Source organism: Stegodyphus dumicola, chromosome 1 (assembly GCF_044657685.1).
Source record: "Stegodyphus dumicola isolate Sdum_Otavi_A_Nest chromosome 1, ASM4465768v1".
NCBI lineage: Eukaryota > Metazoa > Arthropoda > Arachnida > Araneae > Eresidae > Stegodyphus > Stegodyphus dumicola.
Window position 1 is genome coordinate 16,324,199 of NC_140768.1, and position 17,557 is coordinate 16,341,755.

General features: G+C 32.2%; 2 protein-coding genes across 5 annotated transcripts in view; one reads left to right on the top strand and one right to left on the bottom strand.

Moving 5' to 3' along the window:
• Window positions 1-3,870, bottom strand: part of LOC118200911 (integrator complex subunit 12-like) — a 48,162-nt gene extending 44,292 nt beyond the window's left edge. Inside the window, exon 1 of the mRNA XM_085813081.1 lies at window positions 3,633-3,870. The gene's annotated coding sequence lies outside the window, so the exon portion shown is untranslated. The remainder of the gene's footprint in view (window positions 1-3,632) is intronic.
• A 306-nt stretch (window positions 3,871-4,176) lies between these two features.
• The window catches only part of LOC118200912 (enhancer of rudimentary homolog), a 32,963-nt gene continuing 19,582 nt past the window's right edge, over window positions 4,177-17,557 (top strand). Inside the window, exons 1-2 of one of the 4 annotated variants that reach the window (XM_085813112.1) lie at window positions 4,261-4,328; window positions 9,821-9,870. In XM_085813112.1, the coding sequence (XP_085669238.1) occupies window positions 4,326-4,328; window positions 9,821-9,870 (53 nt within the window). In that variant the 5' untranslated portion in view covers window positions 4,261-4,325. Of the gene's footprint in view, window positions 4,329-9,820; window positions 9,871-17,557 lie in introns of all 4 variants that reach the window. The other 3 variants (XM_085813106.1, XM_035372904.2, XM_035372902.2) reach the window with 3 other exon arrangements.

Consider the following 17,557-nt stretch of genomic DNA (forward strand, 5'->3'; position numbering starts at 1 on the left):
AATTGTACAGTCTAGACACTAAACAACAAAATAAACTAAAATAAATTTCAAACAATTTAAAAAAACAATAACGACAGAAATTCATACTAAAGAACCAATGAACATAACGTTCTACAAAATAAGAACAAGGATAAAATAAAATGCACTTACCATGAATTAATGCGTTTTCGAATAGCAGAAATATAAATTTCATACCGCCTTTAACATGCCACCACATAATCACTATCCTATTTACACCACAGCCAGACACACTATCCAAAAAATTTATACTATGGTTCACAAATAAATAAAATCACAAATCCCTACTTCTATCATGCACTGCCATTAAAAATAATCTCCCAGACCCTCTTTCCACACTTCCAAATACCCACTACCCCTCAACAGGATAGCCACAATGATATTTCCTTTTGCCGAACTTCAATTCAACAACTACCATTTTATCTTTCTCTCCCATCTTCTCAGACACAGAGGTGAACCAACGAGCTCCAGCGAAAGATTTTCCAACGTTAACAGGGTTGCCATAGAACACGCAATCGCGCCAAAAACCAGCGCAGAACACATATCGCCACATTTGGTGAAATTAGGGCATATATTAGAGTTGTACCAAAGAGGTATTTTTAGACCATGGTAATTTTGATCACTGCTCATTTTAAGAAACATCTAAGAAGTGTAAATTTGTATGCAATGGAAAGGAAACACCAAGAGTTTACCTCATGCTACTAATTTTTTTTTTTTTCTTGGAGGGGGGGAGTTTATAATATGCAGAGTTGACATGTGAAAAATGTCAAGACTCATAGTAAAAGCATCAGTTTTAACTATCAAATTTTGACTTTTTAAAAATTATTTTAAATGTTGTGCTTTCCTAATATGAAAGTAACTTTTAAGAAAAACATGCAGTTTATCCCTCCTGCCATCAAAGCTCTGATACCTACCAAATTCGTTAAAGTCAGGTGAACAGAAATGGCGGCATGTTTTTTTTCCATGCTCGGTATTTAGGGTTACCATAATTTTTCATTTATCGTGCCAAAATATTGCCAAACAAATTTCTTGCCAAAAATGTCTAATACTAAAGCTGTGCCTGCCAATCTATCACACACATTTTGCCCTTACCTTGCAACTGAATCAGATAAGTGAAATTCATACCTTCAAATCTTTTGACGCTAGCAAAGGGTTTTCATCCGCAGAAAACCCGTTGGCGCGTTGCATTTTTACTCCCAAGATGGCGGTTCATCGACGATGAGCCGAGCCGTAAGCCTGATATTATTTTGTAAACGTGATTTTTAGTGCATATACATTCAAGTTAGCAGATAAAACAATATATTAAGCATATGGTAGTAAAAATTCACAGATAATATGCATGTAGATGTAAAACTAACCAGTTAAACGTGATGTACAGAAATAAATTTGTATTAAATTCAAGTTAGCACAGAAAAAGAATATATTAACCATAAGACTATATATAAGCATTTATAACGCAAATAAAAAATATAAATTAGTATTAATGTACTGAAATTACCCGGTTAAATGTGATAAACTAAAAAAAATTTGTTTTAAATTCCAGTTAACACGGAAAACAATATATTCCTTACACCAGCAGTGGTTTGCTAATTTTGATGACTATGGTGATGCATCAAACTATTCTGTCATCTTAGATAATCAATCATATTTTTTATTTCAGTTTAATCATCTGTTTATGTCACACCTGCTATCCTCTGAAAGGTATTGTTAGAAAAGCATTAACAATATATTATCTTGTTAAAATTTTACACCATAAGAATTGATTTATTTTCATAAGTTTAGATGACAATTACCAATAATAAAAATAAAAGCATTACTTATTGAAAATGCACATGCATATTTTTGCGGTCTACGAAAACAAATTATTATAGGGGTTAAAAACATCATAGTTCTGCATGCTTACAGCTGTTAATAATTAAGAACACAACGTGGACAGCTGTATTACAAATTAGCATTCACCCCACCCGCCGTATTTTCTTCCTTTCATCCCGAACAAAGAACTGGCATCTATCTACGAAAATATTTCTATCTATTCGTTGTTTAAAAATTCAGAAAAAATAATAAATAAGAAGAAGAATATAAATCTGCAAATGCGAACAACGAAGTGAACGCAAGAGGACTTCGAACAAGCGATATAGGATAAATTAGCTGGGTTTCCAGGTTTGAACTATTATCGCCAAAGTTGGCAATGTTTACATTTATCGGGTTCTCTGTGGAAGTGCTTCCTCTGGGGAACTTTGGTGATAATAGTTCAAACCTGGTAACCCAGCAGATTTATCCTATTCGCTTGTTCGAAGTTTGCAACCATTCCTCTTGCATTCATTTTGTTGAATTATCACTGTCGTTGTTCGCATTTGCAGATTTATATTATTCTTCTCTTATTATTATTTTTTCTGAATTTTTTAACAACGAATAGATAGAAATATTTTCAAAGATAGATGCCGGTTCTCGGTTCGGGATGAAAGGAAGAAAATACGACGGGAGGGGTGAAGCTAATTTGTAACACAGCTGTTCACGTTGTGTTCTTAATTATTAACAGCTCTAAGAACCAGCAATTTAAATTACTAAGTAATGCTTTTATTTTTATTATTGGTTATTGTCATCTAAAATTATGAGAATAAATCAATTTTCTGGCGTAAAATTTTAACAAGATAATATATTGTTAATGCTTTTCTAACAATAACCTTTCAGAGGATGGCAAGTGTGACATAAATAGATGATTGAGTTGAAATAAAAAAGATTATTCATTATCTAAGATGACAGAATAGTTTGATGCATCACCATGGTCATCAAAATTAGCAAACCATTGCTGGTGTAAGGAATATATTGTTTTCTGTGTTAACTGGAATTTAAGACAATTTTTTTTTATCACGTTTAACAGGTTAATTTCAGTACATTAATACTAATTTATATTTTTCAAATGAATTTTTATTTCCGTTATAAATGCTTATATATCGTCTTATACTTAATATATTCTTTTCTGTGCTAAATTGAATTTAATATAATTTTCGTATATCACGTTTAACAGGTTAGTTTTACATCTACATGCTTATTATCTGTGAATTTTTACTACCATATGCTTAATATATTGTTTTGTCTGCTAACTTGAATTTACATGCACTAAAAATCACGTTTACAAAATATCACGTTTGCGGCTCGGCTCATCGGCGAGCTTGGCGAGTAAAAATGCAACGGCGCCAACGGGTTCTCTGCGGATGAAACGCATATTTAACGCGACTTTGGCGAGATCTCAGCCAACTTTATGGCCGACGGGATAATCAGTAGTACCTTTTCTTTTATGCAGACTCACGATAAATATCGATAGTTTGGCTGCCTTTTAGTCACCAATTCGCGTCCCATAAGTAAATTTCACCAAAGGTTACCCTCTGGCTAGTTCGCAAAAATTGGTATTTGAAGCAATTAAACACCAGTGTAGAATATAATTAATTATACTCTTCAAATAAAGCTGTAAAAAAATCATAAGAAAAAAATTACATTTATTAATTGATGTAAGACCTAAACTATAAAATGATAACAATGAAATTCAGCTATTATGAAAAGCGAAATTAAGTATCTTTCTTTCACAGGAGGAGTGTCGGCAAAATAGTACTTACCAGTAATAAATATTCTAACGGTTCCGTAATTATGATGACAAAGTTTCTTTCCGTACCTAATAGCTTGCTAATATTAAAAAAATTCAAGTTTTATTTTACAAAACGAATGTTAAATTACAGTTAATTATAATTTTTTTAACGACGATCCTCACACGAGTAACACGCGTTCTTAACACTACCACAATACTGTACTGCGCTGATTTTCGACATTCATTTAAAAGTCTGTCTGGTCTAGCTTAAATGTTCTATTGCCATACTACAAAAAGCCGAAAACTATGCTGTTTTAAAATTGAATAGGCGTCTTATAAAATAACAGGATTTTTACTATTAGATTTTTAGTTCCTTTTTATTTAATTTAAAATAACTACTTACGCGTCTCAATACATTTTAGCTCTATTTACTGAACGTGAATTCAAAATTATTAGAATTACTTTTGGGCAGAAAGGATTTTTCATGTATGATATAAAACAAAAATAAGGAAACAATAGCCAAATATTTTATTCCAGTTTTGAATGAAATGATCAGTTAGTTCTTTAGTGTTTATTTCTTAATAACTTAATATAAATAAAAAAGAATTAAAATGTATTTAAAAATAGAATATTTAGTTTTACTTAATGGCAACAAAACTGCTTTTGTATAAATATTTAAAGATTGACAGCGAATTTTTGCGTTTTATCGTCGAATTTCGGAAATATGGTAATTTACTCAATATTGATATTTTTTGGGGTTTTTTAATGCAAATTGTAATAACATAAAATGCGCAGTTATTTACACTGAAGTGAATTAGTCTGATTTTTTGGAATATGGTAACAGAAAATTTAATTGATGAGCTCTAAAATACACAGTATTTTCTCAAGTATCTTCTCATTTTTAATATATTCCCCCCCCCCCAAAATAAGATTTTCATATATATATGAACTATTTCTCTGTTTCTTATTTGGATATCAATTAGTTGTCATTTGATTTGAATAAAGTCGTTAGATTGAAATAGTTATTAGATAATTCATTCGGTTAATTATAATATTTTTAATATATTTATACTCAATAATGATCTGTGGATTCGTTTGAAAGGGGATGTTTAGTTTATGAATACTTTAGCTTGTTCGGAGTGATCGCATTGAAATGTTCTATTTATATCAAATATGAAAAAAATTATTTTATTTTTACTTGTTGAAAATTTTAGGATGTATTTTTCTTTTGTTAAATTACAGCCTTACTTTTTATAGTAATTTATGTTAAATGATAATCTTAGTTTGAATCCAATTAGCCTACAAAGTAATGATCTTGACACTTGTGAAATGATCAGATTCACCAAGTTATCAGTAGAATCTTTTTATTCTAGCGATAATAAAAATCAAATTCAAGCATTTCTAATTACTTTTTTTTTTTTTTTTTTTTTTTTTTTTTTTGTAAATTTTCACATATATCCAAGGTATATTCACATTCCTTTACGTTCATATACTGAGAAAACGATTATTACATTCATATACTGACAATATGATTATTAAATTGTATCCATTAGTAATTTATTAATACTAATAATGATGTGGTGTGAGGTTGATCTATAATCTATTAAGATTATCTGTAAGGTCTTTTGTTGAATAATACTGAAACTTCGCTAAGTCAGAAGGCATTTACCTCGCAACATGCCATAACCACAGAACGTAGGTATTTGTGTTGGCATGATGAGTACATATCTTACAAACAAATAAATAACATTAGCATACGTGTAATTAACTACATGTTACTGCAGTATGGCTTCAGTTCATTTGCATTACCCTTCTATTTTAAAATTATATAACTCTCCCAGTATGAGAAGTGAACTCAGTAAAAGTCACAGTACACATATAATTTTGCTGTCAGTCATTTTTAACAGTATCACCAATAATGGATAAGCGTGATGTCACAACACACTCATAAGAACTTCTCTTTAGTTTTATGTAACTCTGATCTTCAGTAACCCTGGTTAGATTTTATAAGGAAGGTAGGAACTACTCTGATATGCACCCTCAAGTGGCCAAATTTCTCGCCAAACATTTTTGGTGAGAAACTTCATGCTGCCATATTACTATCTAAATTTTTTGTCCATATTTCGAACTTTAAGCCTAAAATGTCTCCAAAAACGCGGTTTTCGCACATGCAAAAACTACGTTTTGAACACACGATTTAAGCTAAAAATCCGAAACAGAAACAAAAAATTTAGATAGCAAAAACGTAAAGTTTCTAACCAAAAATATTTGACAAGAATCCATGTACACAGCGACATGTTTTAACTTAAAAAAAATCTATAAATGGCGTAATGTATGATCTACGCACACCTCGCTTTAATAAAATAACATAATAACAATAAATTGCAAATAATACCATGTACACAGCGTTCTCTTTCAAAAACAACAATAACGACAGAAATTCATACTAAATAACCAATGAACATAACATTCTACAAAATAAGAACAAAAATAAAATAAAATGCACTTACCATGAATTAATGCTTCTTCGAGCAGCAGATATACTAATTTCATACTGCCTTTAACATGCCGCCACGTAATCACTATCGTATTTACATGACAGCCAGACACACTCCAGAAAATTCATACTATGGTTCACAAATAAATAAAATCACAAATCCGTACTTCTATCATGCACAGCCATTAAAAATAATCTCCCAGACCCTCTTTCGACACCTCCAAATACCCACTACCCCTCAACAGGATGGCCACAACGATATTTCCTGTTGCCGAACTTCAATTCAACAACTTCTACCATTTTATCTTTCCCTCCCATCTTCTCAGACACAGATGCGAAGCAACGAGGTCCAGCGAAAGATTGTTCAACGTCAACAGGGTTGCCGTAGAAAACGCAATCGTGCCAATAACCAGCGCAGAACATATATCGCCACATTTGGTGAAATTAGGGCGTATATCAGAGTTGTACCAGAAGGTAATTGCTACTTTTCTGTTTCTTTCTTGCATTTTGAAAAAATAAATAAATAAATAAATAAAAATAAAAATTTGGGGTCTGTCTTCTACAGAACAACAAGCAAGTATTTCCATGTGGAACTGATTATACTGATGTGTATGTTCAGAACATTAAAAGACTGTAGGCTTTGTCAAAATGGCACTGTAAAAGAACCACGGAGCAGTGCAACTTCATTTAGATTTGTAAGCGAATGTATGTGGTGTCAAATTGCTAGGAAACATGACACTTTTATTATTTTTTATGCCATTAGAAATTTTTCACTGCTAGAGTGATTGGTGCTAGTTTTAATGAATTTCTTTGTCAGATAATGTCACAGCTTGAGCTTGTATTTTTTTATGTGTATTGTATGTAGTAACTATTTTTATTATCAATCAGAGAACATTAAATCCAGAGGTAAGTGATGATTTTGCTTCATTATCATTACACATAAATTTATTTACATATAATACAATGGTTTACAAGCATTATTATTAAGCATAAGCCTTCATTATTATTAGGCTTAACACCTTCGTTCTTCATTGAAAACTAAATTTAAGTTATAGAATAACAACAGAGTCAAAACATTTGGAACGCCACCTAATGGTGCGAGCTACCAATTCATAACAGTATAATCTGTATTTGTTGACTATCTAATTAAATAAAGAATGATATGTGATTGTGTTGTAATTAGACTGCTGGCATAATTTTTACTACAATAGAATTTCCATTTGTTTTTTCTAGAATTATTAATCGCTTAGTAAAAATATATTTTAGGGTATCCCTGGGCGAAAATTGGTGAATTTTTGGCCCCATTCCTTTTTACGTTAAACGCCCTCCCCAGTAAAATGGCATCTGAAACATAATGCAATAAAAAATAATTAAAACAAAAAATAGATGATCTCAATAAACTGCATTTTAAATTAAACAAGGAAATAACCTAAGAATGGAAATACATGTTTTCTAATCTACACAATACAAAAAGGAAATATTGACTTACCTTATTAAAAAATTTCTGTTCCTTCGATATGTGTGACACACAGGATTCTTTAACAGCATTATCAATAAGAACTAAATCATCTAAACTAGAATTACTACCGTTGCCACATTACTTCACAAAAGTAAAAATGAAAAATATCCTCCATACTGCTGGTAGCATTTCTTTTGCAAATCCCTTTTTATTACACCCCCACATGCCTTCTATAGTGTTGTATGAGCTCCAGTTTCGAAATCCTTAAATCTCACTGTGTAATTTACCCAGGAGTGAACAAAGCCATTTAATGTTTTATTTCTCAATCGTTCCAAAGTGTACAGAAACTTCACGCTAATCACCTCACCAGCTGGTATTTTATGGTGTAAAGAACAAAATAAGGAATGTACTTCCTAACTAACATCTGTACCTAAGTAAGTCCTTAAAAATATTTTCCCATCAGTCAAAATCACGTATTACAGCCAATCGTGCCATAACATTCGACTACTCAGGTTGGTTACCATAAATGAAACAATAAATTGGCACTAATCCAAGGAGTACCCTAAAATAGAGAGTAACCAATCGCTTTTATTTAGTTTCTTAGGAGATAATGTATCAAACACTTCTCATATATATATATATATATATATACAGTCAAAAGTCGTTAATCCGGACTCGTCGAGACTTCGGCGATTCTGGATTATCGATTTTTCCGGATTATAGATCATCAGTTTAAATCTGGTAAGATGGCATGCAGAAATTATAAAATTAAAAATATGAAGCCGTAATTTATGAAATAAAGAACAATTATGATCTAAAACGTATCAAAATTTACAAAAAGAAAAAGCTTAATATTTATTTGTTTACTTTATTAAACATTTCTTTCAATGTAAGTCGTTTAAGTTGCTTCGTTTCATGTCATAATACTTTCTCTTTAATTCCATTAAACAGACATAATTTCTTGTTTAGGTACAAAGTTCCGCTGTTCAAGTCCTATAATTGCTGTGTCGAGAATACCGACTAATTTGTCAATCTAAATTTTTTTCATTTTTAATAACCTCGGTGTCACTTTCTTCACTATCGGAAGCGAATTATAATGACGAGGAACTTGATTTAAATCATATCAAAAACGGAGTACATCGAGATGAAATACTACATTTAGTAAGGAATTATAAGCCAAATAAAATAAAAACATCTGCCCTGAAGATAAGGATAGTGCTGACAGATCAACTTCCAATTTGTTGCATGCCTCGTAGTTTCCCTCCCCCCGCAGAGCAGCGTGAAATTGATAAACATATTTTGGAATGATTAGATAATCAAAGGATATGCCTTTATCCATTTTTTGCAGCAATTCCACTTTCTGTTTAATGGACTTCGAAACATACTTTCGCTTTGTAGATCCTTTACTTATTAGTAAATATATATCGGAAATTCTATTTGTGATAATCGAAAGTTCAAGCTTACTTTTATAAAATTGCTCTAACAGTCTGCAAAAAATATAATTTTAGCTCAACTTATACCGTCCGTTATACATTAAATGCGCATGCGTAAGCGTATTATGCGCATGCGCACACGCATATTCGCAGCCGTAAAGGTCTTACGCGCACGCGTAAAGGCCTATGCACATGCGTCAATGCAACGCATGTGGAGACACCGCGTGTGGAGAAAGTTTGTAGCTTTGAGGTCCGGATTATAGATCATTCCGTATTATGGGTGTCCGAATTAACGACTTTTGACTGTATCTCTTCTCATATATATCTACATACATCCAACTCCTCAGTATTACTCTTATATGCGCTCTCAGGTCGCCAAATGTGGCGATATGGGTTCTGTGTTGGTTTTTGGTGCGGTTCCGTGTTCTGAGATGGTTTTGGGGGCGATGTTGGTTTCTATGGCAACCCTTTTTATATAGATTTGCCAGTTGGTTCGTGTGGTAGTGGTAATTGAGTGATTTATGACGTGTTGGCAAAATTTTAGTCGCGTGCCTGGTACAACTATTTTTCGGGTTACTGGAAATTCTGCAAGTATTTAGGAGAAGAAGGTTTTGAACATTTATTTGTGAACGATAGTATCAATTTTGTGGACAGTGAGTCTGGCTGTGGTATAAATACGATAGATATTACGTGGCGACATGTTAAAGCTACGTTGCCTACTTATAATCGGAAATGCGATTTTGTGTTTTATTTGGTGGTTTATGTATTTTCCATCGTTGTTCTGAAATGAGAGAAGATGCTTTTAACAAATTTGTGGTGAAATTGTTTAGGTGATATTTGAAATTGGTATTTCTGCTGTTCAAAGAAACATTCATTCATGGTAAGTGCATTTTATTTTATTCTTGTTTATCTTATTTTATAGAATGCTATGTTCATTGTTTTTTAGTATGAATTTCTGTCATTATTGCTGTTTTTATGGATTGTTTGAAATTTATTTTAGTTTATTTTGTTGATTAGTGTGCAATTCGTAGGTTTTTTTTTAAACGTTTTTAAGTTTAAACAGAACGCTGGTACATGGTACTCTTGAAATTTATTGTTGTTTGTTAATTTATTTAAGCTAGGTGTGCATAGTTCATAGATTCTTTTGCTGCATAAATTGTGCAATTCTGTGATTTTTTTTTTTAAGTTAAAACATATTGCTAGAATTCTTGTCAAATATTTTTGGTATCTAAATGTGTTGAAGTTTTTGCTATCTAAATGTTTTGTTTTTATTTCGGATTTTTAGCTTAAATTGTGTGTTCAAAAAATTTTTTTGTATGTGCAAAAACCGCGGTTTTTGGATACATTTTAGGCTTAAAGTTCGAAATGTAGACAAAAAATTTAGATAGTAATATGGCACTGTGGATGAGAAATTTGTTGCTAAGTAGCGGCGTATATAAGAATAGTTCGAACTCTTCTCATATATATGTATCTACATACACACATACGTGAGTGTCTTTTTTTTTTTCTTTTTTTTCTTACAACAAAAAGTTGTGAACACATAATAAATTTAAACTAATAAAGCCATTTAATCTTTTTTTTATTAATATTTTATTTTTAAAACTAATTCACATCTGACATGTTTGAAAAATATAGTTTGTATTTTGGAAAAAAAAAATTGTTTGTTATAAAGTTTGATTTGTTTTTACATGCTATATTTTTTTCAGAATTATTTAGGCTTTTAAAGGTTAAATTTCTCAGTGTTATTTCAGTATTAGAGCACCTTAAAAAAGTGAAGAGCCTAAATTTTTAACTTACTTTTAAGATATTATCTTTATTGTTTTCCAGATTGTAATGAACTTTTCATTGAGATTCAGTGTAAAAAATTTCAAATGTCTGAAAATGATGGGAAATATTTCATTAGTAAAAGTTTCATATGGTTATGGTTAATAAAGAGTGAAAGTGGATATATCTTTTAATGGGTTAGAAAAGGTTTGTTTTTATTTTATTACATAATTATATATAAGTATTAATTATAATTATAATTTTATAATAATTATATATTATTAATATTATACTATTCTAATAATTAAGGATAGTTATATACTCTTTGTAAGTTAAAAAGCTATGCACCAAGAAAGAGTTATCCAAAGGGGATGAAATTGTGTTTGCCTTACAAAAGAATTTGCAAATGATTAACGTTTGGTGGCCAGTGACTGACTAGCTGGAATTCCAGTGCATTGCAACAGAGTATCCTGATGGTAATAAAAGATATTCCAATGCTAAGATATAACTTCCATGCGAATGGGATTCCATTAACCCATTAGAATTGTATCAGTACCTTGCAAATGGATTTGGGACTGTAGGAGCAAATGTTACCATTCGAGAAAGAATGTGCAGTTGATATAAAGGAAGCAGGATGATCAGATCGCAGTATCGGTAGTGATTTGAGTCGTAGTGATGCTACCATTTGACAGAATTGACAGGAATGGATGAACCATTACTGTACAGAATTATTGTGTCAAGGAAGTAGCAGTTGACTAAGAGCAATGGAAAAGTACGAAGACAGAGTGATTGTTCGACTGGCACTCACATCCTCTGTTACGTCCTTATAAATGATCTGACATTTAATCAATATACTAGTGATTGCAATGACGATAGGCAACTCAGTGTACAGCAATTGAGATCTCGAAGGTCGTTGTGCAATTACTCCTCACCGTTGCAAACTGCCGGCATGTTTGCAGTGGTGCTAGATCCATTCGACCTGCCATCTCAGTAGCTGAGATCTGAAAGGCCATTGTGCCAAGTGGCTCTGACTGTTGTACACTCCTAGCATGTTTGCAGTGGTGCCGGATCCATTCAACCTTTCATTTTGTGGACTGGAGTAGAATTATTTTCAGTTATTAGGTCTGCTTCGAATTCATCCCCAATGACCAGCAAACGTGTCTGAAACATCTATGACAGTATTGGGATATTCCACTGACTGTTGTTTGCCACGCAGTCTGACAATCGGAAGTTTATGGTATGGGGTGATATTTCATTTGATGGTTGTGCCCCTTTGGTTGTCATCCTTACAGCATGGTGGTATGTTGATACGATTCTGTGTTCCATAGTTAATGCCCTTCCTCTCATATATGTTTGGGGTAACATTTCAACAGGATAATGTATGACCATCCATGGCATGGCTTTCTACTACTCGTCTTTGTGCTTCTCCAACACTTCTCTAGCTGGTTTGTCTGCCAGATTTCTCCCCAACAGAGTATATTTGGACTCTGATAAGCAGATCTTTCTGACTGTCCCTGGATTACATCGATTAATTGAAACATATACTGCTATCAGTATCACAAGATGTCCGCCTGTTCTATGAATCAGTGCCCAGCAGCATAATGGCTTGCATCAGGGTCAGAAGTGCATAAATGCATTTTGATTTCTTTTGCTCTTTTACCTGTATTTCCTGAATGAAACATTCAGTTCATACGGTAATGTTAGCTTTTCATTTTCAGTACATGTACATCACTTCTACTGATTTTCATCCAATTCAGTTAACTCCTTTTTGATGATAGAGTGTACATTTATTTATTTGTTATCACATATCATTCTTTTAGAAAACTTAATCTGTCTAGTTTTTCTTCAGAGCAACTGTATGGAGATGCACTGAAAGCTTTAACAAAGGGTTCTCTTATTAAAAAATAAAAATTTCTGACTAAATGCTTTATTTTACTGAAACAGAAAAGGCAAACAATTAGACATAAATAAGAAAAAATTTTAAAATAAAAAAAAATCTTTACTAAAACTGAAAAATAACAAGTAAATTTCATTATTTATCATAATTTATGCCAAAAGCTGCCACACATTCATTTTTCATTTTTTTTATCATCATTTGATCTAGCAGGTTTTGATACCAATTAGTAACTTTCCAAAAACGTTTTTTATATAAGACGTAGGATTAAATTCTTCTGTTGGTGTCACATTCAAAGAGATTGTAATTAGATTTGAAAATTGCTGTATAGTCAAACAATATCTTATTACAGAAGTATTGTTCATCAAATTAAAAGCTCTTAAATTTCAGTGTTATTCGTAGTCTCCATAATGATGTTAGTTTTTTTTTAATATACTACAGTCGAAAGTCATTAATTCGGACACCCATAATCCGGACCTCAAAGCTACAAACTTTCTGCGCATGTGTCGCGCTGCGGCTTTTAAGCATGCGCGTAAGACCTTTACGGCTGTGCATATGCATGTGCACATGCGCATAATACGTTTACGCATGCACGTTTAATGTATAATGGACGGTATAAGCTAAAATTATCTACCATATTTGACGGCATATAAGACGCACTTTTTTTCCTAAATTTGGACTCAAAAAAGTTACCTGCGTCTTATACGTGAAGGTAATTGCATTCAATACAGTCAAAAGTCGTTAATCCGGACTCGTCGGGACTTCGACGATTCCGGATTATCGATTTTTCCGGATTATAGATCATCAGTTTAAATCTCGTAAGATGGCATGCAGAAATTCTAAAATTAAAAATATGAAACCGTAATTTATGAAATAAAGAACAATTATGATCTAAAGGGTAACAAAATTTACAAAAAAAAAAAAAAAAAAAAGCTTAATATTTGTTTACTTTATTAAACATTTCTTTTAATGTAAGTTGTTTAAGTTGCTTCATTTTATGTGATAATACTTTCTCTTTAATTCTATAAACAGACATAATTTCTTGTTCAGTTACAAAGTCCTGCTGTTCAAGTCCCGTTAATTGCTGTGCTGAGAATACCGACTAACTTGTCAATAGAAATTTTTTCATTTTCACTAACCTCTTTGTCACATTCTTCATGTCTTTATCCATTTTTTGCAGCAATTCCACTTTTTGTTTGTTGGACATCGAAACATACTTTCGTTTTGTAGATCCTTTGGAAGTTCCAGCATCGGAAATTCTATTTGACATAATCGAAAGTTCAAGTTTACTTTTATAAAATTGCTCTTACAGTCTGCAAAAAATAATAAGCGGGATCCAATTCGAAGATTAAGTAACAACAATGCAATCATTAACATTAACTGAAATAGATAATTAGATAATTTTAGCTTACACTGTCCGTTATACATTAAACACGCAGGCGAAAACGTATTCTGCACTTGCGCACACGCATATGCGCAGTAGTCAAGGTCTTATGCGCACGCGTGAAACGCCTGTGCGCATGTGCCAACGCAGCACATGTGCAGAAAGTTTTTAGCTTTGAGGTCCGGATTATAGATCATTCCGGATTATGGGTGTCCGAATTAACGACTTTTGACTGTAATTGTTTATTTGGCTTTTACAAAACGTGAGAACTAAAAGAAACAACGCTATTGAAACTTTTTTTCCTTGTGTGTGCCCGTCTAAATAAGGGTGCGTCTTATATGCCATCAAATACGGTAATTATCTATTTCAGTTAGTGTTTGTAGATTGCGTTGTTCCTTAATCTTCAAATTGGATCCGGCTTATTATTTTTTGCAGACTGTTAGAGCAATTTTATAAAAGTAAGCTTGCACTTTTGATTATGTCAAATAGAATTTCCGATGCTGGAGCTCCCAAAGGATCTTCAAAGCGAAAGTATGTTTCGATGTCCATCAAACAAAAAGTGGAATTGCTGCAAAAAATGGATAAAGGCATATCCTTTGTTTCTCTAACCATTCCCAAATCTGTTTATCAATTTCACGCTGCTCTGCGATGGGGGGAGGGTGCGGCGCCGCGGCGCGCAATGAATTGGAAGTTCATCTGTCAGTACTATCCTTATCTTCAGGGCAGATGTTTTTATTTTATTTGGCTTATAATTCCTTACTAAATGTAGTATTTCATCTCGATGTACTCCGTCTTTGATATGACTTAAATCAAATTCCTCCTCATTATAATTCACTTCCGATAGTGAAGAAAGTGACACCGAGGTTATTGAAAATGAAAAAATTTCGATTGACAAATTAGTCGGTATTCTCGTCACAGCAATTATAGGACTTAAACAGCGGAACTTCGTAACTGAACAAGAAATTATGTCTGTTTAATGGAATTAAAGACAAAGTATTATCACATAAAACGAAACAACTTACATTGAAAGAAATGTTTAATATAATAAACAAATAAATATTGTTTTTGTAAATTTTGATACCCTTTAGATCATAATTGTTCTTTATTTCATAAATTATGGTTTCATATTTTTAATTTTATAATTTCTGCATGCCATCTTACCAAATTTAAACTGATGGTCTATAATCTGGAAAAATCGATAATCCGGAATCGCCGAAGTCCCGACGAGTCCGGATTAACCACTTTTGACTGTATCAGGAATTCTTTTATGCAGTTATTAGTTATGGTAAAGCCATCTCGAAATCCTGAAAATAATTTATTTTATGCTTTAAAGTGAAATTTTTTTTGTGTGTATTTTTTCTCTTTTATGTTGCACGTTACTTTTTCTACATGTCTAGATAAAAGCAAATATTAAAAATCAGTTTGGTACTTTTTCATTATGCATCTGGCATGCGTTTTGTTGGGGTTTTAATTGTAAGCAGTTTCTAGTTGTGTTTATAGATGACAAATAAACATACCGTATGCTGGGTGTGCAACAGAAAAGAATGCTGTGCTTAACATTTGAAACTTTAATAAATTTATTTAACTATTCATCTACATCTGGGGACAAAACCATTTGTCGATTCACTTCCTTCGCAAGTCATGTGTTTCAAATTTGTTTGTTTGTGTGTTTGATTTTTGTATTTTGCCACAATGGATTTGAAAATTGGGATTTACTGAACAATAAATAAGTGGCAATTATATTCTTTCAAGTTAAGTTTTCCCTGTAAAGAAAGACTGTGTTCAGTTAAGCAACCACTCGAAGTAAAATATTCGTCCTAGGCTAAGTTCTGCTATCTTTGGTCATGCTGAGAAGAGAATGCATTCTGTTTCTCGCCAGTCTAGGATTTATTCATTTGTTATGCAAAGACCTGACTTCCATTGATTTTTGTAAATGACAGCTTCAAATAAATCACACCACGATGGTGAGCAACAGTTATCTTGGAGAGTTTTGATGTCTTATCCTATAATTAAGATGTATGGTATAGACAAAATCTTTAAAACTAAGGAAAATTTGTTCACAAAAGAGAAACATCATGTATATCACATTTTATCTCCATAGTGTATTTTCAGTGGTTTGTGTGGAGAAATGTGAGAATGCTTCGTAGTTGCTATGCTAAGACTTTAATGCGTGTAAAGATTACAAACCATCAAAATTGAAAGCTGAAGAATATGATCACTTCACAGTAAATCATTCATGTAATTTTATTGACCTAGCCACAGGTTTGTCATACCCAATCTATTGAGCATTTTGGGGGCAACGTTAAATGGCAGAAAAAAAGCCAGAAGCCCTGTCCATCAGCATTTTGACTCAGTATAATTCATGTGATGCCACTTATATCCAAAGGCCAAAATGTTTTTTGCCTCACTAACAGATATTTGTAAATTTATGTCTCCCGCTTAGTGTCGTCATTAATTTCAACTTATTGTTTATTTAGTAATTAAATTTGAAAAAAACTTATTTGTAATAATAAATTGCTGTCTATAAACTAGTCTTATAACTAGAATTTTTTTGCCATTAGAAAAACCTTATAAAATGTATAGCAGGTACATAACAAAAGAGTACCATTAGTTTTAATTGTTTATCAATTGAATTCTTCACTTTTTATTTTCTTATTTTGTAATTACCGTAATAATCTGTAATGCTAAAACCTCACAAAACTGGTTAATATTTTCCTTGTAAATTATTTCAAAAAATTATTCATGCTTTCAATTATTAATCCATCAAATTCCTTTGATTTTAACACAGAATTAATTTTAGATTCATAAGTCATGAGAATTTTTTAAATTATTAACATCATTGATTATTCTTACAATTAACTCTTTCACAATGGTAAAGGCCAAAATCTATTTCGCTCAAACATCTGAACCCCCCCCCCCCCCCGTATGTATGCATTTTTGTTGGAATAGATTTCTTTCTCCCATGACAAGTAGAATGCTACAGTGCTAATAATAACCTACTTAAATAAAGCGACAACTTCTTACTTAGATGTTTTCACCAGTGTGTGTAGTTTTCCCTTGGGACAGGTTTGCAGCATTGGGCATCAGTAGCTAAACATTGACAATAAACAAAGGAAAAGAAAGATGCATTAAGATAACAGACCTACTTTTAGTCACTTCAAAAAAAAAAAAAATGATTGGAATGTCATTTAACAACTCCCAAAAGCAACGAGCAATGCATTAGTGTGATGGGGGAAAGCAATAGGTAGAGGCATTCGGGCAACCTGCCGATATCTGAATGGTCATGTGTTTTGGGTGACTTCGAAGTGAAAAAGTTAAGGAGTTAATATTTATAATGGTTATATTGCATCTTCATAGAGATTTTGTCAGACATGATAATTCCTGTAAAATATTGATCATCTCTGCCAGGACATTAAAAAGTTCAAATTTATGAGTCTGTTAAACACATATATGCAAAATGCTTGCACAAAGTTGGATAGTTCCTCGATGCAGCAAGGGCTATTCTTAAGCTACATGTTACCTTTT